This window comes from Phycodurus eques, chromosome 15 (genome assembly GCF_024500275.1).
Source record: "Phycodurus eques isolate BA_2022a chromosome 15, UOR_Pequ_1.1, whole genome shotgun sequence".
NCBI lineage: Eukaryota > Metazoa > Chordata > Actinopteri > Syngnathiformes > Syngnathidae > Phycodurus > Phycodurus eques.
Window position 1 is genome coordinate 17,829,821 of NC_084539.1, and position 27,688 is coordinate 17,857,508.

The window sequence follows — 27,688 nt, forward strand, 5'->3', positions numbered from 1 at the left end:
TCCGAGTGTAACGCTTGTAAACCAAGGCTGTCTAGTCAAAGGGTGTATGTTTAGGATCACTATTTGTCATCATTATTATTATTAAATTTCTTTTTGCTAACGTATCAGCGTCGTGTCGTTGAGAAAAAAATAAACACGACTTCCCGGCGTGACGTCACACACTTATTTTTGTTACACTTCACGTCGCTGCCAGTAAATCGGTGTTAAAACATGTTGCGCCGTTTTTTCTTGTTTTTTTTTTACTGTCAGTATTTTGACGGTTGCATGTGGTGTTAACATCACATTTAACATCACAACCGTAAACAGGTAAGAGGACGAAAGTGCGTCTTCCGTGCACACCACACAGTATAACAGCTCTAAATCGTACGTTAATGGTGACGCCATATTAGATATGGAAAAGTGGAATACAGGGATGGGATCAAGATTGCCTAAACAACGAATTTGCGTTTGATTTTGCCACCATAACATCAATTTGCAAATATAATTGGGTGACCTTGTGGCTATCATGATGCCTACAGTTAAACAAGGACATTTTCAAAGTGCGACACCACTCACTGTACCTCTTTAAGAGGAACGAGGTGACTGCGCATGTGCATTGGCGTCTAAATAATGTTGCCGCGAGTGGCGAAACCGCTTCAACGGCTGGGTAACCGACACTCCGCAGTGTTAACGTACGGTATGAGTCTTTACCACTGACGTGTCAGCTGCTACGGGAAGAACGGTGACGTTCAACGTTTCAGAAGACGATTTAAAACGTGAATTAATCGCTCTAGTGTAAATGACGCGGTGGAGGTCGAAGCTTTGCTAACAACAGGGACCGAGGACTTTACTACTGGGTTCAGCGATTGTTTTATCCTCGTTATCTGTACTCCAATTAATTTGCAATTCTGTACAAATGAACAGTTTGTTTTTTTAATGGCGCCTTAAATGGAGCCATATAGTGCTGTATGGAAATCGACCAAGTCGCTCGTATTTCCAATTTCCAGCAGACGCAGCACAAGCAGAACTTCACAACGTCGAACTCACATCTCCCTAAAAACTCCTATTTAAAACTAACCCACACGCTTTAAACGCATTTCAACTTCTTAAAACACACCTTTAAAATACATTGTTAACATATTTGAACACTATAAAAAAATGCAAGGATAAAATGTAAAGAAAATAATGCACAAACTGTAGTGCCTTGTGTTGGATCTGTGTCTATGAGGCTGGGCTTGGTCAGGTGGCGTGTGACGTCAGCATGTGAGTGTGAAATGTACACCTGAGACTGTGGCTCTCCTTTCCTACATGCGAGAGCATGACAGTAAGTAAGTAAATAGACAGAAAAAACATAGACAACTGTGATAAAATGCAGCTTTCTGCAATGTAGCAGGGATTTCCCTGATGGACAAGAAAATTCACTCCACATAAAATTCTGCGATGTAGCCAGGACGCAGTAGGTGAACCCTGATGTAACGGGGAATACAGTGTTGCCATTTACAATCAGAATTTTTTTTGTTATTTGTGTCAGCTTTTCACATGTTCATACTCTCTTTTTTGGTCTCTGCAGCATGTGTCAATTGCAGGAGCAAGTTCACAGATAGTCGTGACCATGAAGAACTCTATCCCGGTCACATCCCCACCTCTCCGATTCAGAAGGCCTTGCTGGCGGTGGGCTCGGGGGTCGCTGCACTGCAGGACCCCTACAGGCATGGTGAGAATAACTAATAGGGGCTGTAACTACTGTACCTGTTTCCCTCTTCTTTGCAGATGAGGAGGAAAAAAAGTAGATGAGGCCCACACACATCAGTCACCCTGAAAGTTTCATTGAGGAAAGTCGTTTGTGTTACTCAGCAGGTGTCTGATGTTGTGAGCTTTTTTGAGTTTCATTTCATCTTTAGGGACTTTGGCTATGGGTGAAAAAATACAAATGAATGTCTCCCAGACCTCAGCAATTTTTATTTCATCAGAATTATTTTTGTGTGTCAGTAAAAAGTCACAGGCTTTCATTTCCGTTAAACGGCTTCCGCTGTGCGCAGCAGGTGTGTGCTAGTGGTTAGTACGTCTGCCTTACTCTTCTGAGGTTCGGGGTCGGATCATCCGTCCGACCTTTCAGGATGTTTTATGTCACCCTCCCATGCTTGCGTGAGTTTTTTCCAGGTACTTTGGCTTCCTTCCACATTCCCAAAACACGCAAGTTAAACCAAAATTATCTCAGTTGTTTTTACTTAACTGGCATTTGAACAAGGGTGCGTAGAACTTTTATATCCACTGTGTGTGTGTGTGTGTGTGTGTGTGTGTGTGTGTGTGTGTGTGTGTGTGCGCGTGCGCGCGCATGCGTGTGCACCCCTGCAACATCCTGTCGACCAGTCCAGGGTGTACCACGCCTTGAGGAGGATGAATGGGCTTCCGCTCTACTGTAAAATATGCTGTACTATATTTGTTCACCGGTGTGGACCACCGATAAGAATTTGCCATTGTAAACATTGAACAGAATTCACATTTACGATTGTCAGCACCGACCCTTTTCTGAGCAGATCCGGGAGGAAAACAATCACTATTAGCACCCCCAACGCCACAGGATAATCTTTAATAGACATCCAATAATCTAGCTTTGCTGATTTTAATTGAAAGGTTGTAATCAGATTCAAAATTGCCCCGATTATCAGTGTGTGTGTACCCCGCTTAACTGTTTTCTAAGTAGATCAGAGAGGAAATGTACCATTGTAAAAACTGTACCCCGCAGACATGGTTGCAGTACTCGGAGAGACGACGGGCCACCTGGCTTTGGTAAACCTCAGAGACCGCATGAGAAACGACCCTGAGGGATATGTGATTCTCACGTGAGTTGGCGCGACACTTTCCGAAACGCCGTCTTCCAGCCACAGAAAATATTTTGGGGTTTTGTCGTCACTAAACTGCAGGGAGAGGCCAAGGATCCGCCTGTCCACGCTCGATTTGCAAAAGATGGCCTCTTTACCCGAGGGATCCTTTGGTCGGGAATACCTCACGTTCCTGGAAGACAATGTGCGTAATGCTCAGTTCGAATTAAAGACACTCAGGATAATCTCCTAGAGTCATACCCCCGTTCATTATGTTCCAGGTCCAGCAGCAATGGGTGAAAATCCGCGATACAGCACATTCTGCGCACCCCTGCTATATCATAAATTTTTAAGCGATCATTTTTAATAGGTATTTACAGGTACATCTAAATGAATTGGAATACATTAAAAAAGTCAATTTATTTCAGTGCTCATACATTACAGTATATAGTTTCATTGAACACTTGGGAAAATACTTTTCAAAAGGCAAATTCCTGACTGGGGATTACTGTAATCTGAAATGTTGCCAGTGTTTAACACATTTTTCTTGGCTCCTCAGCATGTGACGCCCGACTCAAGGGTCGACGTGAAGTTCGTGGACAACAAGGAGCTGGCCTACGTCATGCAGAGATACAGAGAGGTCCACGACCTGCTGCACACCTTGCTGGGAATGCCCACAAACATGCTTGGTGAGTAGTATAGTATTGTATGAATAACCTGTAATTGACATGTAGTTGAACCTGAAGTTTAAGAAGTGTAGACTTCTAGCCCTTCCCATTAATCTGGAGCCTGGAAGTAGCTCGCAGTTTCAAAAAGGTTGGTGTGTACAACATACTGTAACTCCCTCTTGTGTGAGAATGCTTATTTGATTTTATTTATTTATTTTTATTTGGTTTTGTATAACTATTGAACAATACCAAATAAACAATAATCATTTGATGAACGGTAATCGGAAAAAAATATTTTTGCAAAATAATTTTGTGTCCAATTGATGGAATATTCGGTTCTAAAAATATTCAATAGTGACAGCCCTAGTCTGAATCATTTTTTACCATCTCACATGAGCAAACAGAAATTTCCACAACATAACGTAAAACCGTATTGTATCCTCAGGTGAAGTGGCCGTAAAATGGTTCGAAGCTGCTCAGACCGGCCTCCCCATGTGTGCCCTTGGAGCTCTGTTGGGGCCTCTTCGGCTCAATGCCAGGTATGGCTTGGTCATTCTTCGTCAATTGTTCATTTATTAACACACCTTCTGTTGTGTGTTGGGAATCGGGCTGATTTGTCAAGTTGTTTCCCTTTACAATCTCCCCCCAGTCGTCTCCAGTCGCTGGTCACATCTTTGGGCCCGTGGGCGGTGCGGAATGGTCGGCAGGCCCGTTGCGTCTTCAGCGTGTTCTACGAGAGGCGATGGGAGCAGAGCCTGGTGGACCTGAGAGGGGAACTCAACATCCAACCGCCCCCATAGATGCCAGCATAGCATTCACAAACTTACACTTATAAACACTTGATGGAATCATGTGTTGAGATTTTTTTGGTGGGTGTGCTTGAGAGTTTAATGTATATTTTTATATCAAATGAATAAATGTAAAGCCCCTTTTCACTGTTTTATGACGAGTAAATGATTGTCTAAGCCTTAACTTTGTCGTTAATGAGTGACAATGCTGACCCCTTGTGGCTTTTTGGAAAACGTGTTAAGAGACAAATTACATGAATTTTTCGCAATTTTAAAACAGTTCCCAGGTGTCTTAATACCATGTCTGTCCAATTTTGTGGTTCAAATTACATACTTTTTCTGTCTGAAATTTGTTCATTAGAGATGGTAGCCCTGTCTCATGCTAATGAGCCAATGGTCACCCTGCGCCATAAATTGCTGGGCCAATGGTGAGTATGACTCTTGTTACCGTGTTGACCGGTGGTGGAGCTGATGGTATTGACCAGACCAGCAAGCAGCTTCTCCCAGAGTGTGTAAAAAAGCAATCACCCATAAAGACAATACAAGCGTTTTAATTTGTAAAGGCACCACCACATCAAAAACTTAACCAAGCAATCACGTATGTGTCGCTCATCAGAAGGTAAAGTTATTGGTCATCGCTATTCTGTACATCCAACAAAACCCAGTGAAGCTCTGCTTACCTTTTAGCTTTGACGTGACAGGAGGGGTGTCACACCTGTGATGGATGTGAGTGTTTCCACATGACAGTAATCTGTTCAAAGTGGCTCCGGATCTTCACCGAGCATAGCTGATAATGTGGAGAAACTGATGTGGCGGTGGGTTATTAAATAAAGTTATGTATAAATGGCACGTAAATTCAGAAGGGCTTGTTCACAGACACAAAGATGGACTTTTTTTTTTCTTTTTTTCTTCACACTTGGGCAGGAACTACATAGACCCAACTATTGGTATCCAAGCTATTAAAAGGTACGTACATTTCCTGTGATTTGACCCATTTGGGGAAATCCTAGATTTATGTATGTGTGTCAGCTGGGATAGCCTCCAGCTTAACCTAGTGAGGATAAGCGGTACGGAAAATGGATGGTTTTATATTGCTGATATTACTGTGATTGAAATGGATCGAGAACAGGCAGATGAATGACTGCTGCAGACAAACACTTTAACCATTCATTTACTCACAACACAAACAATGACATTTTTGTACAAACAGCCTTGGCATTGGGCAGATTATAAAAATGAACGTAAAAAATGTCAATCAGTCAAATATGCGTCAATAAAGTACTGTATCATCAAGAATTAATCAAAGCCTACTCTTCAATCTGAAGCTACGATAATGGTAATCCCCCGCATACTCACCGTTCACTATTCACTATAGCGATCGAGCCCAGTCGTGAATAGCACAAAATGATTAATTGACCCCCCACTCCCAAAAAGGTTTATAATTGCCTGTAGATGCAACAAGATGGCACCAAACCGCTATTTTTTGATTTAGACAAGACTTTGTTTCTGTCAACAAGAAGCTCCTCCCCTTACTTCAACATAGTTCCTTGAAACCAACTGAGGGCGTTTCAGAGAGAGCACAAAAACAGAATAAATTCACGTTTTTTTTGTGTGTGCTCCTCCTGAAACAACTTAAGATGCCGCCAAAGCCCTGTCTACTAATAAGAAAGAAGTACATTGGTGTCAAGGAGTGCTACATCTCGACTGAGTGCACGTCAGACCCCAACCACTAGATGGCGGCAGCACACATCACAACATCCGGCCACCATTAATTCATATTGGCTTCCTAGCAGTGGGCAGATACTATCAGTTGGAGGCAGTAATGTGCCATTAGGCTGGTTTGCCAACTGCCAAAAGACCACACAGAAGAAGAAGAACAAGGAAGTGGAGATTACATTAGATACAGTTGTGTTACAACTGTTATTGTTATTATTGTGTGTTTTACACAGTTCAATACTGCTGAGAGCAATATTATGAAAAAAACATGGACATTTTTTTTTTTACATTTCTGGGGATATGGAACAGATTAGTTGGATTTCAATTCATTTCAATGGGTAAAGATTTGAGATACTAGTGTTATGAGATAAAAGCGCGGCCACAGAACGAATTAAACGCATATCTCAACGCACCACTGTATTATAAACATTTGGGGGGGGGGTTAATTACTTGCATTTTTTCCGCTAATTGAATAGCAGGGGATTACTGGAATAACATCCCTGCTTTCACTTTGTTGACATATGTTGTGCTATAGAGCGCTTTGGGAGTGTCAGTGTAATATGGTTATACTTTGGTCAGTCACGGCGAACGCCGGCAGCAAGGGGGCGCAGAAGTGATGCGTAACGCAGTGCAAGACGGCGGCGGACTCAGGCTCGTAAAAGAGCAGAGTCTGACTTGGCCAGTCCAGCAGAACGCCCACCCTCTGGGGTCTCATCGCCACCCGCAGCGGCGCCTTCTCGCCTCCGTGCCAGAAAGAGTACTCACCGTCGTAGTGGGACAGCACCCACGACTGGTCGTTGTGTCCCAGCCGGGCCTCGTCCCCGGAGCCTTTACGTTGCAGGCCGGCATAGCAGACGCCCACCTTGAAGGCGCCGCTCTGGCCCACGTCCAGCGCCCAGCTGTGGGTGCCGGAGGACACGGAGAGGGAGCCCAGGGCGTTGGGCCAGCAGTCGAAGCGCGCCGGGTCGTAAGGCAGCGGCTGGCGGGGTTTCTTGTGGAGGAAGGTTAGAGTACAGCGGTCGTCGGAGAGCGACAGGAGGGGATTAGCGGTGCGTTCCTCAAACTTTAAAGAGGACAAACTGTAAACTGCAAACACAAGGACGGGATGTCACGAAAGAGCTGATGTTGTTCTATGATGTACAGGGGTCCACGGTCAACGACGTTACCCAAATTTGAAAAAACAGAATGTCCCTTATATGTTAGCATTAACCTAGCGGGCCATTCTTATGGCAACATTGTTTGGATGTTTTAAAAACGTGTAATTCTTTGTGTTTTGTGTTTTAGTTCGACAGTAAACTTAAACTGGGAATAGCATTACACCGCTCAAAGTCTCTTTTTTGATACATGCGCCATATTTGACCAAATACATTTTTTCTAGTATGCGATTGACTGGCGACCAGTTCAGGGTGTACCCCGCCTCTCGCCCTAAATTAACTGGTATAGGCTCCGGCACGCCCGCAACGCTTGTGAGGATAAAGCAGTACAGGAAATGGATGGATGTGGGGTGTTATATTGGCTCTATGGTGCATCAGTAAACATGTGAAATAGAAATAAAAATTGTCCACACATGCCTGAGTTCCAGACGTTTTTCTGCCGAGACACCTGAAATCAGGTCATTTGAATTTATCGAGCTTTTCTACGTCACCAGCGAAGCTCTCAGCCTACCTCTCCGCTCTCAAGCCAGTGCTGTTAACGTAACAAACGTGTGCTCTCACAGCCGAGTCAGATCAGATGAGAGGAAAGGGGACGGTCTTAGCCAAATATGGACAAAGTGGATACAAAACTGGGTCAAGCACAAGTTGCTGTCAGAGGGGCCTTTTCTGGACACTCGCATGACAAAACCAAGGTGTTTTTTTTAATTGAATTTGACACTTTTATTCTAAGTCCATGTTTAATTAGCCAAAATATGGAACCTTTAAATGCTCACTGTTTGTCAAAGGGCTGCTTGTTGTGAAGTAAGTTGAATTTGAGTTTATATATTGCCATCATATAGCGCTCGTATCTCAAGTTAGCTCACAAGTGAAAGCAAAAATCGGCATATCGCGAAAAACTCGTGTCTCGGGCCGCTCGTATCTCAAGGCACTGTATTAAATTCATAAAAACTGTGGACATTTGTATGAATAACAATTATTGGGCAACTCCAGACTGGAAGAGAGTGGAAGAGAGTCCAACCCCTCTCAAAAGGACTGGTACCAGAGCTCAACCTGTGTGTGGAGGTGAGTCCGACTATATCTAGTCGGAACTTCTCGACCTCACACACCAGCTCGGGCTCCTTCCCTGCCAGAGAGGTGACATTCCACGTACCTAGAGCCAGCTTCTGTAGCCGGGGATCGGATCGCCAAGGTCCCTGCCTTTGGCCACCGCCCAGCTCGCACTGCACCCGACCCCTATGGCCCCTCCCAGAGGTGCTGAGCCTATGGTAAGGGGGACCCACGTTACCCTTTCGGCCCCATGGGTGCAGGCCCGCCCACCCGGCGCTCGCCTTCGAACCCCACCTCCAGGCCTGGCTACAGAGGGGGGCCCCGGTGATCCAGGCAAGGAAAAACTGAGTCCATCGTTTGAGTCCATCGTTTGTCGTCATCATAAGGGAACGGCGTGATTGGGAGGAACGGCCCCCCCGGTCAGAACCCGAGCTGTGTTCTGTTATTGGACTTCTGTGCTCATCACGGATTGTCCATAACGAACACCATGTTCCAGCATAAGGGTGTCCACACGTGCACTTGGCACCAGGACACCCTAGGTCACAGTTCGATGATTGACTTTGTGGTCGTATCATCGGACTTGCGGCTGCATGTCTTGGACACTTGGGTGAAGAGAGGGGCGGCGCTGTCAACTCATCACCACCTGGTGGTGAGTTGACTCTGATGGTGGGGGAAGATGCCGGTCCGACGTGGCAGGCCCAAGCGTATTGTGAGGGTCGGCTGGGAATGTCTTGCAGAATCCCCTGTCAGAAGTAGTTTCAACTCCCACCTCTGACAGAACTTTGTTTATGTTCCTGGGTAGGCGGGGGATATCGAGTCCGAGTGGACCATGTTCCGCGCCTCCATTGCTGAGGCGGCCGACCGGAGCTGTGGCCGTAAGGCCTGTCGTGGCGGCAATCCCCAAACCCGTTGGTGGACACCAACGGTGAGGAATGCCGTTAAGCTGAAGAAGGAGTCCTATCGGGCCCTTTTGGCCTGTGGGACTCCTGAGGCAGCTGATAGGTACCGGCTGGCCAAGCGTAATGCAGCTTTGGTGGTCGCTGAAGCAAAAACTCGGGTATGGGAGGAGTTCGGTGGAGAAAGACTTCCGGACGGCTTCGAGGAAATTCAGATGATGTGGTTCTGTTGGCTTCATCAAGCCGTGATCTCCAACTCTCACTGGAGCAGTTCGCAGCAGAGTGTGAAGCGGCTGGGATGAGAATCAGCACCTCCAAATCTGAGACCATGGTCCTCAGTCAGAAAAGGGTGGCGTGCCCTCTCCAGGTCGGGGATGAGATCCTGCCCCAAGTGGAGGAGTTCAAGTATCTTGGGGTTCTTGTTCACGAGTGAGGGAAGAATGGAACGGGAGATCGACAGGCGGATCGGTGCACCGTCTGCAGTGATGTGGACTTTGTATCGTTCCGTTGTGGTAAAGAAGGAGCTAAGCCGAAAGGCGAAGCTCTCAATTTACCGGTCGATCTATGTTCCTACCCTCACCTACGGTCACGAGCTCTGGGTCATGACCGAAAGAACAAGATCCAGGATACAAGCGGCAGAAATGAGTTTCCTCCGCAGGTTGTCCGGGATCTCCCTTAGAGATAGGGTGAGAAGCTCGGTCATCCGGGAGGAGCTCAGAGTAGAGCCCCTGCTCCTCCACATCTGGCTGGGGCATCTGATTCGGATGCCTCCCTGGTGAGCTGTTCCGAGCACCTCCCACTGGAAGGAGACCCCGGGGACGACCCAGGACACGCTGGAGAGACTATGTCTTTCGGCTGGCCTGGGAACGCCTCAGGATCCCCCCAGAAGAGCTTTATGAAGTGGCTGGGGAGAGGGAAGTCTGGGCGTCCCAGCTAAAGTTACTGCCCCCGCGACCCGACCTCGGATAAGAGGTAGAAAATGGATGGATGGATGGATGGACAATTATAGGCCGTGAATATAAACCAATCAAATTGAAAAACATGAAGTACGGCAGTAACTAAGGGAATCTTCTTGTGCCACGTGACCACTTATTATCCTTTCGTGACTTGGAAATGTCATATATCGGGTCCGTCCTAAACCGAGGACCCACTGTATGGATAATGCACTGGACTGACCGTTTGGTCTGTGCATCATGGCGGAGGCCCAAATTCCCCTGAGCAGCTGGCTGTCACTGCAGCCTGGCTTCATGTTGAGCTGTTCTGTATCACACGGCTTGCCCACGCCTTCAGCCTCCTCCACTCTAAAACACACAGAAAGAAGGCACATTGATTTTATCTGATGCATTTTCACTAGTTAACAGGTTTAGCTGCATCATACACATGCAACACAAGAGCTGTATCAAAGAAAAGACAACTTGAACACAGAGTCTGACAAGGTCAAACTAACCGAGACATTAAGACATGACGAGCGATGCTATTACACTCCATTCCCACAGGTGGCAGTAGTACACATTACAAATGTCAACAACTGCCACACGCAGCAAACTTTTCGTATCATTGCTCTGTCTGCTGGCACAGGTCGGTCATTTTCCTACTTTGTCCCAGCGCATAATTCAATTAGCGGGGGATAGGGACTGAAAAAAGGTTTATAATTACCTATGGATGCCCAAAGATGGTGGCAAAGCCTCACATGAAGCTCCTCAACTGACTTCAACATAGTTCCTTTGCACCTGGATGCCACAAAATGGTGGCAAAGCACTACATTAAGCTCATCAGCTCACTTCAACATACAGTGGATATAAAAAGTCGACACACCCCTGTTAAATGCCAAGTTTTTGTGATGTAAAAAAAATAAAACCAAGATGTAAAATTTCAAAGCTTTTTCCACCATTAATGTGACCCAAAATATGTACAACTCAATTGAATTTTTTGTATCTGTTGGAAAGAGGGCGTCAAAATAAACAATTGAAATAGTGGTTGAACACGTGTGCACACCCTCTTGTAATTGGGAATGTGGCTGCGTTGACAACCAATCACATTCAAACTCATGTTAAATGGGAGTCAGCACACACCTGCCAGCATTTTAAGTGCATCTAATTAAACCCCAAATAAAGTTCAGCTTTTCTAGATGGCTTTTCCTAACATTTTTGTTGCTTCCCAGCAGCAGCTTGAAGGTTTGGTGCAAACACTGACTGCTATTTCGATCTTTTCGCAATTTCCTCCACCGTAACTAAGGCTCCAGTTCCATCCATCCATCCATTTTCTGTACCGCTTACCCTCATGAGGGTCGCGGGTGGCCCCACTTCCACCAGAAGAAAAATAGTCCTGAAGCATTATGCTGTCAGCAACAAAAATTTCAGCCATGTTTTAATCGGAACATAACACATTTCCCCACGTTTTGTTATGGTCTGATTTAAGTGTGCAACCACCATACTTCAGTCATTTATTTTTACTTCCCTTTTTTTTTAATTGAGTTGTACAGGTTATACCCCACATTAATAGTGGGAAAAAAATATTTCTCTTGGTCTCATTTTTTGTCACAAAAACCTAGCATTTGAACAGTGGTGTGTAGACATTTTCTGTCCACTGTAGTCCCTTGACACCAAGATGCCACAAGATGGTGGCAAAGAACTACATGAAGCTCCTCAACTCACTTCAACATAGTTTCTTGGCACCAAGATGTCACAAGATGGCACCAAAGCAGTATTTTTATATAACACAGAGCTATGAAGTGAGCAAAAAAAAAAACATGAATAGTAACTAACAAATCAACACTAGCTAACTAACTAACTAACTAACTAACCAGACAGTCTCTGGAGCACTTGTGTTGTATCTCATTACAGTAGAATTGTGAAAGTGTACCTAATGTAAAAACAAAGTCATGTTGCCCTGCTTTACCTTTCACCAATCTCCTGAATGCTCGTCTATAATTGGAGACAGAGATACAGCAATTATTCAATTATTTTTGTAATACTATTATCCCCCCCAAAGAATGTGGATAATGACCCTCACCACCAGCTGTGCATCAGGAGAGTGGGTTAGGGTGTGCACCAGGCGGGCGCGTGTATGCGTGAGGCTGGCCATGGCCTGGCCCCAGTGAGCCCTCTGGGTGAGGAGGCACTGCTCCACACGCTCCTCCTCCCGCTGGACCTCCTCCAGGAGGCGCTGCTCCTCCTCCTCTAGGGCCTCGCGGGCGGCACTGACCCGGGCCACCACCCGCTCCCGAGCAGTGCTCGCTTCCACCTATACCAGTACGATACATGTCCAAAAGTATTTGGACAATGACACAGTGTGTATGGATATGGAGTAAAGCATTCACGATGCAAGGTCGCATGCCATCAAAATCCAAGTTTTTCTACTGTTTTAAGCATAACAGGTCAAAATGAGTCTGTGACATGGTTCAAGTTTGAAACACAGCAAATATTTGAGCAGGCGATGGCTCGTAACTCCAAAAATCTCTGGGGAACTCATTAGTCATGGTCACAAAAATCTATTTTCATATTTGCAGATACTATAAAGCAGGGGTGTCAAACTATTTTTTGTCTCGGGCCGCATTGTAGTTATGATTTCCCTCAGAGGGCCGTAAGAACAGTGAAACCATCCATCCATCCATTTTCTGAGCCGCTTATCCTCACAAGAGTCGCGGGAGTGCTGGAACCTATCCCAGCTATCTTCGGGCAGGAGGCGGGAGTACACCCTGAACTGTTTGCCAGCCAGTCGCCGGGCACATACAAACAAACAACCATCCGCACTCACATTCACACCTACGGGTAATTTAGAGTCTTCAATTAACCTACCATGCATGTTTTTGGGATGTGGGAGGAAACCGGAGTGCCCGGAGAAAACCCACGCAGACACGGGGAGAACATGCAAACTCCACATAGGCGGGGCCGGGGATTGAACCCAGGTCCTCAGAACTGTGAGGCAGACGTACTAATGTTTAGTCACCAAAACATATAATTACCATTATACAACAAAATGAGGGATAACTAGTTTTGAAAGACAAGGATAATAGTTTGTTTAAGTATTGTTTAAGTTACTGTAGACAAAGGGTTTGGTAACAGAAAAATGCAATATCTCAACATTATTGTTTATTATTATGACAATTTGGAATTTGGGTACAGATTTGAACAAAAATCACGGAAATTGACGAGCATGATTTGCTTTCGCGGGCCACCTAAAATGATGTGGCGGGCCGCATCTGGCCCCCGGGCCTTGAGTTTGACACCTATGTATTAAGTATCATGAAATACAATAGATTTACGTGGCCTTTTGAAGGCTCTGACTCATCTCCCACCTGAAGTTTTTGCTCCTTAACAGTAAGCGTGTGGTCGATGAAGCGCTCCATCCTCAGCGCCTGCAGCTGTATTTTCTCACACGCGTCCACTAGTTGATTCTGGTGTGGAGGGAGGGAGTGGGAGAGAAAAAATGAACGAGCTGCACGCTAGAAATCCAACGAGAAAATCTTGTCTTGGGAGAGAAATTAGATGAGGATGATCAAAAATAAATAAATACATTTTTTAAAAAACTGATAGAAATGTCACACACCCTTACAGGAATTTGGATGTTGAGTTATTGGGCTTTCAGTAAACACAAATTCCACACAATCCCCTGCCGGCCTCTTGGCTGCTTTGGTATGTGCTCACAGCAAATGTCCACATCTTTTGACATTCGGTGAACAAAAGCATTGCAAGGACCAATGTAAAGCCACACCCTTCACAGAAATGTGTGCAAGCATTGTTAGTTAGAAAGAAATTCTTGTAGTGCATTTTTAGTATACTGTATATTTAAGCTTGTACGTAAGAACATTGGCAGAGAAAGAAAGAAGCCATGTTCAGTTATTGAACTGTTTTCCATTTGATTGATTTACATTTATGGCCTAGAAGTATATTTAATATATACTGTATTTTTTTACTGTAATAAGGGATTCCCTTCTTCCTTAGTAGTGCCTGTCCCCCCCCCCCCCCCCCCCAAAAAAAAATCGGCCAATATTAGCCAATTTTTCTCTCTGTTGTAAAGGTAAAAAAATACTGAAGGACAAAGTATTGTAAAAAAAGTCCAATGTTATGTCTGTAATTCATATATTTATTGTTGTAAAGTGTTAGGTACCAAAACAGAAGCTATTTTACCCATTATATGTATTTTTTAATAATCGTACGTTTAATCGGTTATCGTAATTTTACTCTGCCAAATATCGGAATAGGCATCGGGCCTATATTAGTAGGTTAGCTCTCGATTTTGGCGCGGCGGAAGGATACGCAGTCACTTGGCAAAAGGAGGCATGCTCAGTTACGTCGTACTTACTGTTTTTTCATTTGATTGTTTTACATTTTGGGCCTTGAAGGGTTTTTTTTATACCAATATTTCCTGTAATTCTGAATTAATTAATCATTACGATAGGTTTCTGTAAACTTTGGCGCACGAATATCACAAGATGGCACGCTCAGTCACCACCATAGTTACTGTTTTCCATTTTACTGTTTGACATTCATGGCCTAAAAGTGTCATGCAAATATTTACTTAAATTATAACAATTTGAGGTTACAAACGGTGCGTAATGGATTTGTTGGCACAACGGATATATGACAATGTTTATTTTCCATTTGGTTTACAGTAACGGCTTTTCATAGTACAGTTTTATTTATTTTTTGAACTGTAATTTGGGATTTAAAGTATTGTAGTACCATGGTAAACGTGCTGTAATTTGTAATTAAGTACGTATTATCCTGGTGAACGATGCCTTCCGATTTAGGTACGAATCTGTCGTAAACCGAGACCCTCGTATCTATGAAAGAAGCAGATGGAGGAGGAGCCGACGACGAAGAACACTCACCCGGACTGCGGTGACTCTGTCGGCCAGGGGGGTCACGGTGTGTCCGTGGCAGGGGCCTACAATGGCGCAGTGGGAGCAAATCAGCTTCAACTCGGTCCCGCAGAACCAGTCCAGTTCGGACTCGTGCTCCACGCACGTCTCACTCTCCCCGGAGAAGATCCCGGACTCGGTGTCGGAGGTGGTGGACATGACAGCGGTCGCAGCAGGTGCCTTCGCCCCGCCGCCTGGCTTCTCCCCCGCGGCTGCGGCGGTGGCGGAGGTGTCCCCCACCAGCGCGGCGAAGATGGGCTGCTCCTCCGCGGTGCTCATCTCCTCGCTTTTTACCGTCGGGGAAGTTTCCACGCCGCCCTTCGGAGCGGTGAACTCGCTCAGCTCCTCGGTCATCATGGCAGCAGGTGCACCGGAGGGACGGAACTGAGTCTGCGCTGTAACACAGGTGTTACAGGTGAGCGGAACCCGGAAGTCGCGAGACACAAAACACATGTCAGCACTGTTGTTCAATCTTTTTGAAACAGAGAGCTACTTCTTTGGTACTGATTCATGCAAACGGCTACCAGTTTGATACACAAATTACCTTTAATGATATGTTATTGTAATATGTTATTATTAATATTAATTTATGTGAAGACACTGATCACGTTAATGATTTCTCACAATAATAAGAAGAAAATGAGAGAAAAATGAATGTGAGAGACCTTATTTCGATAAATCGCTCCCATTGTTTACATTTTCAAATGATCACTTCCACAACATTCCTAGAAAATCACAATGTCCCATCACCCGTGAGCTATGCTTAGGACAGGCCCGCGGGCTTCTTATGAGGTCATTGGGGGCTACCTGGCACCACGTTGGTGACCCCTGATATATGGTGTTTCCCATTAAGTGTTAGCATTATCATTAAGATAGCATATTTACAGCTAAGCTATGTGGTTGTGTTAAATACACGACGTGTAATTCAGCTTCCGTTATGTTTAGTTTGACAGTCAACCTCAACTGGAAGTAGCGCTAACAGCTTGAAGCCTCTTTTTCTTTTTGATGACTTGTTCACTATTTGCCAAAGTGCTGCTTCATGTGAAGTGAGTTGAGTTGAGTTCACTGCAACCATACCGCTCTCGTGTCTCAACTTTCATTCAACCAGGTCAAGTCATTCTTAAAGGATTGAATCAATTGCAGCTGGACTGTTCTGCTTGCGGAACCAATGCCCTGTCTTGAATAACTCGTAAGTCGTGTCACTTTTTTTGTATATCTCTGACACCACTGTACTCAGCTTCATCTTGCCTAATGTTAATACCCAGTCACTCTTTTAGTTGGCTTAAGTGTATAAAATATTGTTTTTAAGTACATACATAATCACGTTGCTTGTGTCGCATTCATACCGGCGAGCGGTGCTATATTTTCAGAAGTACAGTACTTTATAAGTGTATCAATAACTGAAAACTCACTTGTGTTAGGTGTAATAGAAAGAAACATCTCATAGGTAAGTGTGTTAAGGTTTTAGTGGTAAAGGCGCAGCTCAGCAACACCCTGTTCAGCAATAGTGTGCAGCACAAATGCTCATTATTATGCTTTAATGACGACCTTTCCATCTATATCGCCTTTCAAACTGTGGTGACTCTCAAAAGAGCTTTTGTGAAAGTCTGGTATTTTTTGGTGAGTCCCCCTTCCTACCTGAGCATCTGTGCGGAACTGGATGACTGATTGATAGGCTAGTACTGTCTTGCCCTGTGGGGTAGAATTTCCAAATGTTTCACTGTGCGACATTGTTATACCAACAAAGGGGACTGTTTTATACTGCGTACAAGGTAGCCACATCATCAAGATTAAAAGGTGATTGACTGGGTCACTTTTAAAACAAAGCGTTGGCCAAAAGCAGGTATATAAAATTTTATGACATTCACGCTTATTACAATTACATTGATTAAACAGTTTAATCTCACAAAATGCTCAAAATGTTCTCCTTTAACATTGCAACATTCTGAAAATGATGTTTTATTTTGTACAAATAATGTATCTTTGTTCATCCACTGGAGGCCAGCAATGTATAGTGACAGGCAGAACAATTAGATTCCACTAGATGGCGAAAAGTACAATTGACCTGTGTCACTGATACCACAGAATATCATTGTGCTCAACTAAACAGGCCCAAATTCCGCACAAGTAATGTTATGAGACTGCGGGTTAAGTGATTATTTCATTATACAGTGGTACCTAGACGTACGAGTGACCCGAATTTACGATTTTTTTCCAGTTTCGAGCTGTCATTTGGGCACAAACAGCTCACATTCACACCTTTGGACAATTTTGACTCTTCAATTAACCTCCCATGCGTGTTTTTCCGAATGTGGGAAGAAATCGGAGTACATGGAGAAAATCCACACGAGCACAGGGAGAAGATGCAAACTCCACACAAGGAAAGCCAGAGTCCGGATTTGAACCCACAACCTGAGCTCTGAGCCAGATATGTTACACATTTATCAATCTTTATTTGCAAATAGAACATGATATTCAGATTTAAAGACTTTTTAGCAGGAGAGGTCACTGTTACTGAGGCTTCAAGTAATTAACCCATTTTCGAAACAATTGGCCCAAGTGGTTCAATGCTCCACCACAAAGCGTCTTTTCTTCGAGTTTTAGGATTGGTTTAAATTCAAAACGTGTAATTCACCCAGTTTATTACTTTACATTCTCTTTTATTCCGTTTTTTTTAATGCAACATAGTGTTAGTTTTTGGATTGGCTGCGTTCTTTTGGGGACTGGAAGTGGCAAACACTACAGAATAGATATATTTGGCCTTGCTTGTAGCCTCTGCAATGGATTGAAAGGCAGCACTGTGTGTACGCCACCGAAAACCTGCGTCAGGGCTGCTTTTTTAAATTTATTTTTATTTGTTTTACCAAAAACGTCATTCGTCGTGACGTCAATCGCTGATTTGTTGCGTTTACGTGTACCCGCAAAAATAAAAGCAGTGGCGCGACTGACAAATCCCACCAAGTTTATCGCCCATTCCCCGCGAAAATAGATGGGATCGGTCACGAGAGTGATGGCGTAATACAATAAATGGGTGGTCCTGAGCCGTACTCGGTGCCCATTGGAGATAAAGCAGGAAGCGACTGTATTAAAAAACGTAACGATCGTTTTGATTGGCCAGTCGGACAAGCGTTTGCTCCCGCCCCGCCCCCCAATGAGCTCGCCCTCCTTTCCTGCGCCAACAGCGGTGTCACCGAGGCCGGGCTGCCGCCGGAGAGACCCCGAGTCCCTCCTGACGTCGAGCCACTTAAGCCGTTCGAACGGCATCGCGACCGCGGCTTTCGGGGGCTACCTACCCCGCCGTATACGTTTCACACCGGTTTGGGTCCCTCGCCTCGCGCTTTCCCGATGTCGGACTTCAAACTGGGGATCGTACGGCTCGGCCGTGTGGCCGGGAAGGTGAGCAGCCATCCTGGGGTTGCCATGTGCGGCCGGGGGAGGGTCCCCGGGAGCTCTAAGGGAGGAGGAATGAACCGTTGGTGGCTCTAGTCAAGCTTTGGTTTAATTGCCGTATTAATTATCTTTATTGGCTAACAATTTAGCCTCGTTTGAACGGATTTAGAGAAGGCGGCGGTGGGACGTCTTTGCTAGCGCCGCTGCCGCCACCACCAGGCAGTCTCGCGGTAAGATGCTAATGCTAACTAGCATTAGTGAGGGGAGGGGGGGTGTCGGCATTTTGGTCATTGTTTAAATATTGTTGCTAAAATGGCGTTTTTCGCTCGCCGCGACTTTGCCACGCCGCAGTTGCGGAGCCAAACGTTTTTCTTTCCCTGTCAAGAGTAATTAAACTGACACGACGGCGAGCATTTTAGCGAGCGTGGCCACGCTAGCGCCGACATGATTTGGATTACAAGATGAGGAAGCCATTGCCCAGACGCCGTCTCGAATCTTGGCTCCCACTCGAAAAAAAGCCGAGTAAAAGGAGAAAATTACACACCCTCCCCAAAATTTGTCCCCCAAATGTAACATTTTTCTAGTAGATAGATTGTTGCTGGTTATGGGACACCATGTGCGGAAAACGTTGTTTAAAAAGTCGGCTAGCGGGCATCATCGTGCACTCTTGGGCTGTCATGTCGCGTGTTTCCACCCGTGTGTCATACGGATGACGCCGTGCTTCCGACACTTTGCATGCCCGGGGAGGGCGGGGGTCTCAGGGGAAGAGATCACATGTAGCCCCCCCACGCCACCTGACGGATCCCGGTGAGGAGATGGAACGTGACGAGTAGTCTGTTGACGTGGACTTGTTGTATTCCTGAAAAAGTAACGGCGAAAGGCTTTGAGAGGCACTGTTAGATAAGAATGTAATAATATGTGTATTACTGAGAATATTGTTCAAAACATATGGGGATAATACAAATGGATGTATGTATGTGGTTTGGACACTGATGTCACTGTATTTATATACTCAGTTCAACTTGTAGAGCACTTAAAAAAACCCATAAAATTTTACATAACCAACAACAAAAAAATACATTCATAAACAAATTAAGAAAATATAATTTTTTATTTAAAAAATAATGTCATCTTTAAAGTTCTTGTAAAGTGAACATAAATGTCTTCTAAATTTGAGTTGTGTTGTTAATAGGGTTGGTTAGAAATATTGATTAATCGACGCATTGCTCCCCAATTCAATATCAATTCAGCAAATGCTCTTGAATCGATTCACCTCCTAAGCAGTGGGGGGTGCTTTGCATGCAATTCGTGTAGTATGGACGAAGCCAGCACTTGTCCGAAACACAACAGCAAGGCGACCAAAGAAAGTAGCGGTGGCGTGAAGCCAACACCTTCAACTTTTAAATCTGATGTTTGAGGTCATTTTGGATTCCCCTGTAAATCCGGAATATAAGAAATAGACAAAAGTAAGGTGTTCTAGACAGAATTTTTATTTTCATCACCATTTACAGTAGGAAAGACTACTAAATCGATATCAAAGCATTTAAATCCATACCGAATCCACTGCCTAAAGAATCCAAATCGGAGATGCATTCCTGGGATGTGTATTTTTGTGCATCCGCACCAATTTCAAAGGGTTCTTTCGACCTTTCCTAGCATTTAATGGTAGCCGAGGGTGAAACTCATGGTGGAAATTACTATATTGTTGAATTAACAACTGTCCATCAGCGTCTAACCTTTTGAAAGATCCCCATCAATATATTGAACTGTCAAGGACGGTACGTCTCTGTTGTTCTGCTTGACCATTGGTCCGTCGTGCATGGTCACAAGGCAGCAGTGCCTGCATTTTAAATGTAAAAAAAAAAAATTCCTACGATGAGGCTCATTTAATCGTTGCAGCCAAAATCGGGATCACGATTAAAATTCCATTAATTGTGCAGCCCTAGCCCGCATCTAATGAAGCGTCTAGTGTGTCTATTTTTGGCCATCTGAAATGCAATCTAACTTGTGTATTTTTGCTCTCTCAGACAAAATACACACTGATTGATGAACAGGACATCCCTCTTGTGGAAAATTACGCCTTTGAGGTAAGTACTGAAAATGTAACTTTTTTTTTCTTTTTCTTTTTAAATCATCTTTGTACACCCGGTGTTAAAGTATGTGATGTCCTCCCAGGCACGCATGGAGGTTGATGCCGACGGTAACGGTGCAAAGATCTTTGCCTACGCTTTCGATATTGGCAAAGGCCGCTGGGCGGGAAGGCCGCTGCACGAGCTGCTCTGGTGAGTCGTTTGTACATCTGGGAATCGCCCCTTGAGTAAACAGTAACCAGATGCCGCCTATGTCTCAACAATTAAGTCATTAACCACCTTTTGGATGACACGCCTGCGTGTGCGATTGATTGATGCCCCCCACTTTCTTTTCTTTTCTTTGAGTGTCACTCCTTGTCTGGTTTCATCAGGGAGAAGCACCGAGGAGGCATTGCCCCAAGTTTCCAAGTCATCCACATCAACTCTGTGACGGTTGACAACCGGCTAGACAACTTGCGACTGGTCCCTGTCGGCTGGAGTCCCAAACCAGAAGAGCTTTCCAGCAAGCAAAGGCAAGGCTGGGAACTATGAGCTACAAGTGATGCTTAAGTGTTATGTCATCATTGTAGTGGTGTAGTGATCGTTATTTAGGCGGGGCCCACACCGGACTGGTCCTCAGCCACTTGCTGGGCGCATGTATTGTTGACAAACGAGCATTCAAACTCACATTCACAACGTTGGACAATTTTGAGTTCTCAATTAACTAAAATGACTTTTGGTGAGAGAAGTGGGGTACAGCCTGGAGTGGTCATCAGTCAGTCACACTGCACTATAAACTAAAAAAACATTCACTCACATTCACAGCTATTGACAATTTAGTCTTCAATTAACCTAAGGTGACTTTTGGCACGAGAAGCAGGGTACACCAAAAATGTTCATGGGTCAATGGCATGTTAAGGAATAAAAATATATAAAATATTTATATTAAATCTACACCTATACAACATCGGAACCGAAAATCATCGTACTGAGACACGAGCCTGAACCCAGCTCCTAGAGTTTGTGCTTCCGCTGCAGATACAGCCATATGAGCTCACAGTGCTACCAAACCTAATATGATTAATATTATTGTAAGTTAATTAATAAAACATAAGCCTCGATTGAAGATTTATTTATTTTTATTATATTTATTTATTTATTTATTTAGCAAGCCGCATGCATCTTGTGGGTGACTACTTTTACCGGTGATGGTCATCTGACCGGAGTGAGCAAAACTGTGGCTACCGCTAATGCTAATCCTAGTCCCACTACATGAGGAGAGAGGACCGGAGAAGCTCAAGAAACACGTATAATATATTACTGTAATTTATTTTTAAAATGTTGTATTTATAATGACTTAAAAAAAAATCAGAAATCGAGATGCAAATCGAATCTTAACTTTGGTGTATTGTGACAGGCCTAATATGTGCATAGATAATTGAAAGAAGAACATTTGTATTTATTTTTTATTTTTTTATTGTATACTGTGCCGCAGAATAACAGGGCTAACCTAAAATCAAACTAACCTTTATAACAAAGCTTCATGTAACTTCCTTGTGTATACTTTTCTCTAAACAACCCTTGTTGAAGCTGGTCCTTCTTTTGGAGGAAGTGTACCCCCCCCCCCAAAAAAAGCCAAAGAAAAAGATCATGTCCAGAATCAATCCTTTGATTTGTGAGCAGGGGTCTTGTGTGATGTCGTGCATGAGGACGGTTCAAACGACAAAGTTTTGTATCATGTTAAAGGCATTTTAGTTTTTACAGATAGCGTTGGGTGAATTCCTGTCACAGAAGATCAAAATTGAAGTCCTAACCTCACAAAATGATTGCATCATGCATTATGATAACTGGAATGATACTGTAGGCATATTTTTGTTAAGTTTTAAATCGCTTGACCATAGAGGTCCCACTATCATAGGAGAATTGGATAGTTACCTTGGGATTTGGATTCATAATTTTTGTTGTCAGTCATATTTTGCTCTTCCTCACCCCCCCAGGGAGCAGTCACTGTACTGGCTCGCCATCCAGCAGGTTCCGGCCGACCCGGTGGAGGAGCAGTACCTGGAGCTGAGCCGTACGCGCTACTACAACGCCAATGGCGAGCTGGTGGAGGAAGAGGAGTGCTCGTGCACGTACTACGAGTGCCACTACCCGCCTTGTTCGCTCATCGAGAGGCGGGTAAGTCTCGACTGTAAAGAAAATGTATACTGTGTTCCAAATTATTGCCGTAGTTTCTCATGTATCATATGCAATTTTTGCAAAACATTTTGTTATAAATCTAGGGTGCGTCTTATACATAAGTGGAAAAGTTACCCAATTTAGTCAGCCTTAAAATGGTGAAAATCAAAGCAACAAACTTCCCTGCTACTACCTCTTTGACCATACCTTAGAGAACTTAAAAAAATATTTGAAAAACCTAATAAAATACAAATTAACTATGCGGTTCCGTTACACTTCACAATAAACAAGGCCATGGCTTGGTCCGACTCGTGTTCGACCACACACATTTGTGATCATAAATTTTGTACGGGGTTAACATTTACGATTATCGTCCTTGTCAGTTTCCCCAGCAGATCCATGAGGCAAAATCATTCTTGATACACACCACACCACAGGATAATCATCCAGGTAGACATCCGATTATCGGGCCTTTGCTGAGTTTGATCGCAAGGGGAGAAAATGCTCAGATTAGGCCCAGTAATCAGTATATGTGTACTCCACTTAAATAGACAGGAGAAACAACGTATGCAAAACCTTCCCCAGATCAACTGAAACTCAAATATTTATTTCACTTAAATCCATCCATCCATTTTCTGAGCTGCTTCTCCTCACTAGGGTCGCGGGCGTGCTGGAGCTTATCCCGGCTGTCATCGGGCAGGAGGCAGGGTACACCCTGAACTGGTTGCCAGCCAATCGCAGGGCACATAGAAACAAACAACCATTCGCACTCACAGTCATGCCTACGGGCAATTTAGAGTCTCCAATTAATGCATGTTCTACATGTATTATAATTTAGATCACTGTGTAGATGTGTGATGTGTAAATGCTGGCCTTGAAGTTTACCGATTCCTGATTGCCCGGGCAACTCAAAAGCAGTCACGGACGACGTGCAAGCTAGCAAAACATAAATTTCAGATCGGACAAGTGGATGAAAAAAATTATCGTATGTAGGGATGTCACCATATTCACGATATTGCGAAATTAGAAGTGCTTCGATATCGTCGTGGGCTTGTCTCGGCATAAAATAATGAGCCGTTGTGCTCAAAATGCTGTTTTGTGCCGTCACGGCCGCCTCTGTCCCAGCAAACGCAGACCCATGGACCTGGTTCGGGTGCCGTGGGCCTCCTGGCTTGCGGCGGCTGCCACCGGCAAGCCCCATGAGTCAGATCTCTGCCGCTGACAGTAAATTTCAGCTGGGAGTGGCATTAAAAAAACATGAAGCCTCTTTTCTGAAGAATTGTTCACTGTCTGCCAAACTGCTGCTTATTATAAAGTGTGTTGAGTACATTTTACTGCCACCGTGCCACCATACAGTGCTCGTATCTCAAGTCTGCGCTTGCAAGTAAAAGCAAAAAATCGGTCGAACGATGGCACATATCTTGAAAAACTCAGAAGTTTGGTCACTTGTATCTCAAGGCACCACTGTATATTTAAAGAGCTGAAATTGGAAATTACAAAATCAGACAACTATCCCCATGCTTGGGAAGTTTCATTACATTTGCATTAACAGTTAAAATGGTTGGGGTCAGAAAAGGAGGCAAGCTGGACACAAACGGCCAACATCAAGCTCAGAGGGTTAATGTCATTAATTTTGTTTCTGTGCAGAATGTTTTAAAACCTTTAGTGACTTTTGACTGTCTTCTGCAGCTCCGGGAGTTCAACATCTGCGGCCGCTGCCAAGTGGCGCGCTACTGCGGCTCGCAGTGCCAGCAGAGGGACTGGCCCGCCCACAAGAAGCAGTGTCGGGAGCGCAAGCGGGCCCTGGCGCTGGAGTCGGAACCGGAGCGGTGATCGGAAAAAGGGAAGAAAAAAAGGGGTTTTGATATGCGGGTTGAGGGCACGGGGAAGGCGAGGGACTAGAACCACAGAGACAATGGCGCTCGCCTCACTGGTGGATTGGAAGTTGGTGAGGAACGAACATGTGCGTACACTTCCAGAACTGGTTAAATTCTCCTTGCTTCTCACGTGGACGACAGGGAAAGTTTTTGTTTTGTTTTCGTCTTTTGGGGTTTGGCGACACCCACCGAGCTCGACCTGCTGCTGCTAATCGTTTCGCACGTGAGAGGTAACGACTCGGCTTGCCCACCAACTGGACCACACTCAGATACGGACGCCATCTTCTGTTCAGATTGGATTACACTAACAGTATTTTGTGTGTGTGCGTTGTATGTTCTGCCAAGGACTGTGGGTATGTGTGCGCACGCATCTTCTTAAAAGGGGCCATATTCCAGTTTAATTTTATATTGAATCCAATTAGACATTTTCACTGTTCTCTAATAAAGTAGCTGCGGAATTGTGGCGTTTTTTTTTTTTTTTTTATAAATATCTTTTGTTTTGCAGCCGACGGTACAAACTGTCCATCATTTAAGTCACCTTTATATCTCCACTGTTTGTGAACATCTGTGGTTCATATTTTTTAGAATGTTGATAAAGCAGGGTGTTCCAAAAAATGTTTGATCTCTTGTAACAGCGTTTGCCTAGTAGCGTACTGGTAATTCCCTAAGTCATTTTTAAATGTTTTCTATCTTGATTCAACCTTTGTAAATTACCATGACCTGGATGACTGAGAATCTTCACAGACAAAGGGGGAAAAAAAAGTTTTTTTTTGTTGTTGTTTTTTTAAGCAAGCACATTAGTTCTTTTGTTTGATAGTGTCAGTAAGTTAAAAATAACTTGGGTACACAAGTACACTATTAGGCTAGTGATATGAATATGTTCAACATGCACACCACCTGTGACACGACATGTCTTCCGTTTTGCCTTGCACTTAGTTTATTGTCCAAATCTGCTTTCCAGTTGGTGTATTTTTATTGAATATCCTATGAAATGCTCACCACACACTCCTGTTTGACTGCGTTTAAAAACATTCTAATTCACAAAATGCCTTTTGATTGCTAGTGAATGTCATTCTTCCAGTAAAGCAAAGTTTTTAGACAGCTTGTTAAAATTTGAGATCACTTGAGTGACAATTTGCTATCATTAGACCTTGAAGTGAAGTCAGATTTTTTTGGAACACCCTGTATTTTTGTTTCTGTCCAATGAAAATCACTTTTTTCCTTTTTTTTTTTTTTCCCCTGTTCATCTGAAACAGGCTTTGTGGAGATTCATTCATGCTTTTCATTGGGAAGCGACCATTTGGTACTTTTGGCTTCGCTAATTAATGAGAAAAACCAACGCTCTGTTGAAATGATTCACAAATGGTGAAATTATTATTTAAATCCCTCCAACGGTATTATTGCGTGCGTATGTGTCTTGGGGTCACTTTTTGTTGATTAAATTTTATCAATGGAGCTCTATTTATTTAAAATATTTGTGAAAACCTATTTAGTGGTAGGGATATTTGAAGGCAAACTGAAGTGGACAAGACAGTATGAGACATATTTCAGCTTTTTATTTTGTAATCCTTCTGGGTGTTAGGGCGGGGCACTAGATTGTTTTTCACACGCCTTCCAGGTTCTCCGTACGAAAACACTGTTCACTGAAATCTTCCATAAGGTTTAAAAACTTGAATCCCTCACCCCTTCTGTTTGGTTTCGGATAGTTTTTTTTTTATTTTTTTATTAACAAACCACCTTGTATCCACTTTTTGCCTTCCTCCATTTACCCACAATGCACCTGCTTAGTCTGTCTTCGCTGAGGAGTCCAGACACTTTTGGCGCATGTGTGCCCTATGTTGACATGCGACTCATTGATTGTGTATTTTTTTATGTGTGTGTGAACAGGATTTCACCACTGCACTAAAACTCGGCTCCCATGTTAGTCCTAGATGGGGTATGATTTCAACTTCCCCACCCCCATGTTCTTTGTTTTTTTTTAAGAATATGACAACGAGTCACTTAGAAATTAAGAGCTACAATATGTGAATAGAGTCGGGCGATAACACAGTTGCTTTTCCTATGTAAAATGATGGTAAAATAAAAAATGAACCTCATCTGTTTCTGTCATTTCTGTCTGTGTGCATTGCACGGAAAATGTAGTTAAATGTTTCTATACTGAAAAGGTCTCTGGAGTGCCTGCCCATCCATCAAGTGTGAAATTAAGCAACCTTGTAAATCTTATCTACCTATTTTTGAAAGCACTTCTGCCCTGTTGTGATGTAATAGTAGGCTAATTAACATAACCGCCTACACGCAAAGTTTCTGCACTTGACAGCCAGGATGACGTAAATTCCGTGAGTGAAGCGAGCAATGTATTGTAATGTATGTGTGTATATGCTTTGGTTTGTAAGAGATTTCTGCCTGGGGCGCTGTCACATGACTGTTTCACCAATCCGATGGAACTCCTAGTGACATTGGACTCCGTTTGACCAATCAAACGGCGCCAGGCCGTCACATGACAGCACATAAAGTCGGCAGCCTCACACAGCAGCGACATTTTCGAAGTGACAAATTTTCGTGAAACCAGGTTTAAAAAAAAACAAACAGGGAAAACCATCCACCAGTGATAATGTAATGGATTCTCTTCTTATAAACAGCACTTGGAGTTGTTGGCAGGGCAAAGGGGGAGGTGGGATTGTTTGTGTTTAGTGATGTGTCCATGCACGACAAAAATGTTTTGACTGTCTTGGGCGCTCGCTTGTTTTCAGCACTTTGGGCGGAAGAGAAGACACATCGATGAGATCCAGCCCACTGGTTGTCATTTGGCTCGCCATTGGCCCAGCAGCGGTGAGCCAGTTTCACCATGATAAGAAACAGGCTTGCAAAAATGTATAACGTTCTTAATCCTCTGAGTATTTTGACAAAAGCACACCGCAGAGATGTTATTAAGACAACTGGAAACTATTTTAAATTGTGAAAAAAATAAATGCATAAAGTCTCCCTGAAGTCAGTTCACGCGCTCTTCTCTGGTAACAAGTAGCAGATGTTAGGTACCCAGCTTGGTGGTCCGGTAACTTGACCTTCTGTGTTACTGAATTCTCTCCATCTGCCTTCTCTATAGACCCTTTGAGGGCATTGTGGTGTCAGGGGTCACTGTGCTGTCGTGCCAGAGTCCAAAACAGGTTTTGACAAGATTTCATCCACTGTCATGTAAATTTGAAAAATAAATGTCTCCTGTAAGATATCAATTTTATCCATC

General features: G+C 44.0%; 3 protein-coding genes across 8 annotated transcripts; 2 read left to right on the forward strand and 1 right to left on the reverse strand.

The window, feature by feature from the left end:
- The first annotated feature begins 414 nt into the window (after positions 1 to 414).
- Positions 415 to 20,411, forward strand: coq4 (coenzyme Q4 homolog (S. cerevisiae)). 6 transcript variants are annotated; one of them, XM_061698143.1, is made up of 12 exons: positions 415 to 676; positions 1,550 to 1,693; positions 2,726 to 2,822; positions 2,904 to 3,006; positions 3,361 to 3,490; positions 3,915 to 4,008; positions 4,119 to 4,338; positions 4,619 to 5,072; positions 5,182 to 5,223; positions 14,823 to 14,913; positions 15,007 to 15,348; positions 16,042 to 16,122. In XM_061698143.1, exons 1-7 carry the CDS (start codon positions 610 to 612, stop codon positions 4,267 to 4,269), a joined length of 786 nt encoding a protein of 261 aa, XP_061554127.1. In that variant the 5' UTR covers positions 415 to 609; the 3' UTR covers positions 4,270 to 4,338; positions 4,619 to 5,072; positions 5,182 to 5,223; positions 14,823 to 14,913; positions 15,007 to 15,348; positions 16,042 to 16,122. The 6 variants fall into 6 exon arrangements, with proteins under 6 accessions (XP_061554127.1, XP_061554126.1, XP_061554124.1 ...); XM_061698142.1 differs by lacking the exon at positions 16,042 to 16,122 and adding an exon at positions 20,351 to 20,411 and having other exon boundaries at positions 14,823 to 15,348; XM_061698140.1 differs by having other exon boundaries at positions 14,823 to 15,348.
- On the reverse strand, positions 5,397 to 15,386 carry bspry (B-box and SPRY domain containing). The gene is made up of 6 exons (XM_061699281.1): positions 14,904 to 15,386; positions 13,368 to 13,466; positions 12,083 to 12,313; positions 11,969 to 11,994; positions 10,247 to 10,371; positions 5,397 to 7,059 (listed from the first exon to the last, which is right to left on the reverse strand). Exons 1-6 carry the CDS (start codon positions 15,384 to 15,386, stop codon positions 6,524 to 6,526), a joined length of 1,500 nt encoding a protein of 499 aa, XP_061555265.1. The 3' UTR covers positions 5,397 to 6,523.
- zmynd19 (zinc finger, MYND-type containing 19) lies at positions 18,087 to 26,533 on the forward strand. The gene is made up of 6 exons (XM_061698139.1): positions 18,087 to 18,329; positions 20,351 to 20,410; positions 20,499 to 20,605; positions 20,785 to 20,925; positions 22,390 to 22,570; positions 24,260 to 26,533. Exons 1-6 carry the CDS (start codon positions 18,279 to 18,281, stop codon positions 24,401 to 24,403), a joined length of 684 nt encoding a protein of 227 aa, XP_061554123.1. The 5' UTR covers positions 18,087 to 18,278; the 3' UTR covers positions 24,404 to 26,533.
- The last annotated feature ends 1,155 nt before the right edge of the window (positions 26,534 to 27,688 follow it).

Coding starts and splice junctions, on each gene's coding strand:
- bspry (XM_061699281.1), bottom strand. CDS start 15,386: ATGTGTTTTGTGTCTCGCGACTTCCGGGTTCCGCTCACCTGTAACACC. Junction 11,995..12,082: donor CTCCTGATGCACAGCTGGTG/GTGAGGGTCATT, acceptor CTCCAATTATAG/ACGAGCATTCAGGAGATTGG. Junction 7,060..10,246: donor CATGATGCACAGACCAAACG/GTCAGTCCAGTG, acceptor TTGTGTTTGCAG/TTTACAGTTTGTCCTCTTTA.
- zmynd19 (XM_061698139.1), top strand. CDS start 18,279: ATGTCGGACTTCAAACTGGGGATCGTACGGCTCGGCCGTGTGGCCGGG. Junction 20,411..20,498: donor TGGAAAATTACGCCTTTGAG/GTAAGTACTGAA, acceptor ATGTCCTCCCAG/GCACGCATGGAGGTTGATGC. Junction 20,926..22,389: donor GAGCTTTCCAGCAAGCAAAG/GCAAGGCTGGGA, acceptor TCACCCCCCCAG/GGAGCAGTCACTGTACTGGC.
- coq4 (XM_061698142.1), top strand. CDS start 610: ATGTTGCCGCGAGTGGCGAAACCGCTTCAACGGCTGGGTAACCGACAC. Junction 1,694..2,725: donor GCAGGACCCCTACAGGCATG/GTGAGAATAACT, acceptor TGTACCCCGCAG/ACATGGTTGCAGTACTCGGA. Junction 2,823..2,903: donor GAGGGATATGTGATTCTCAC/GTGAGTTGGCGC, acceptor ACTAAACTGCAG/GGAGAGGCCAAGGATCCGCC.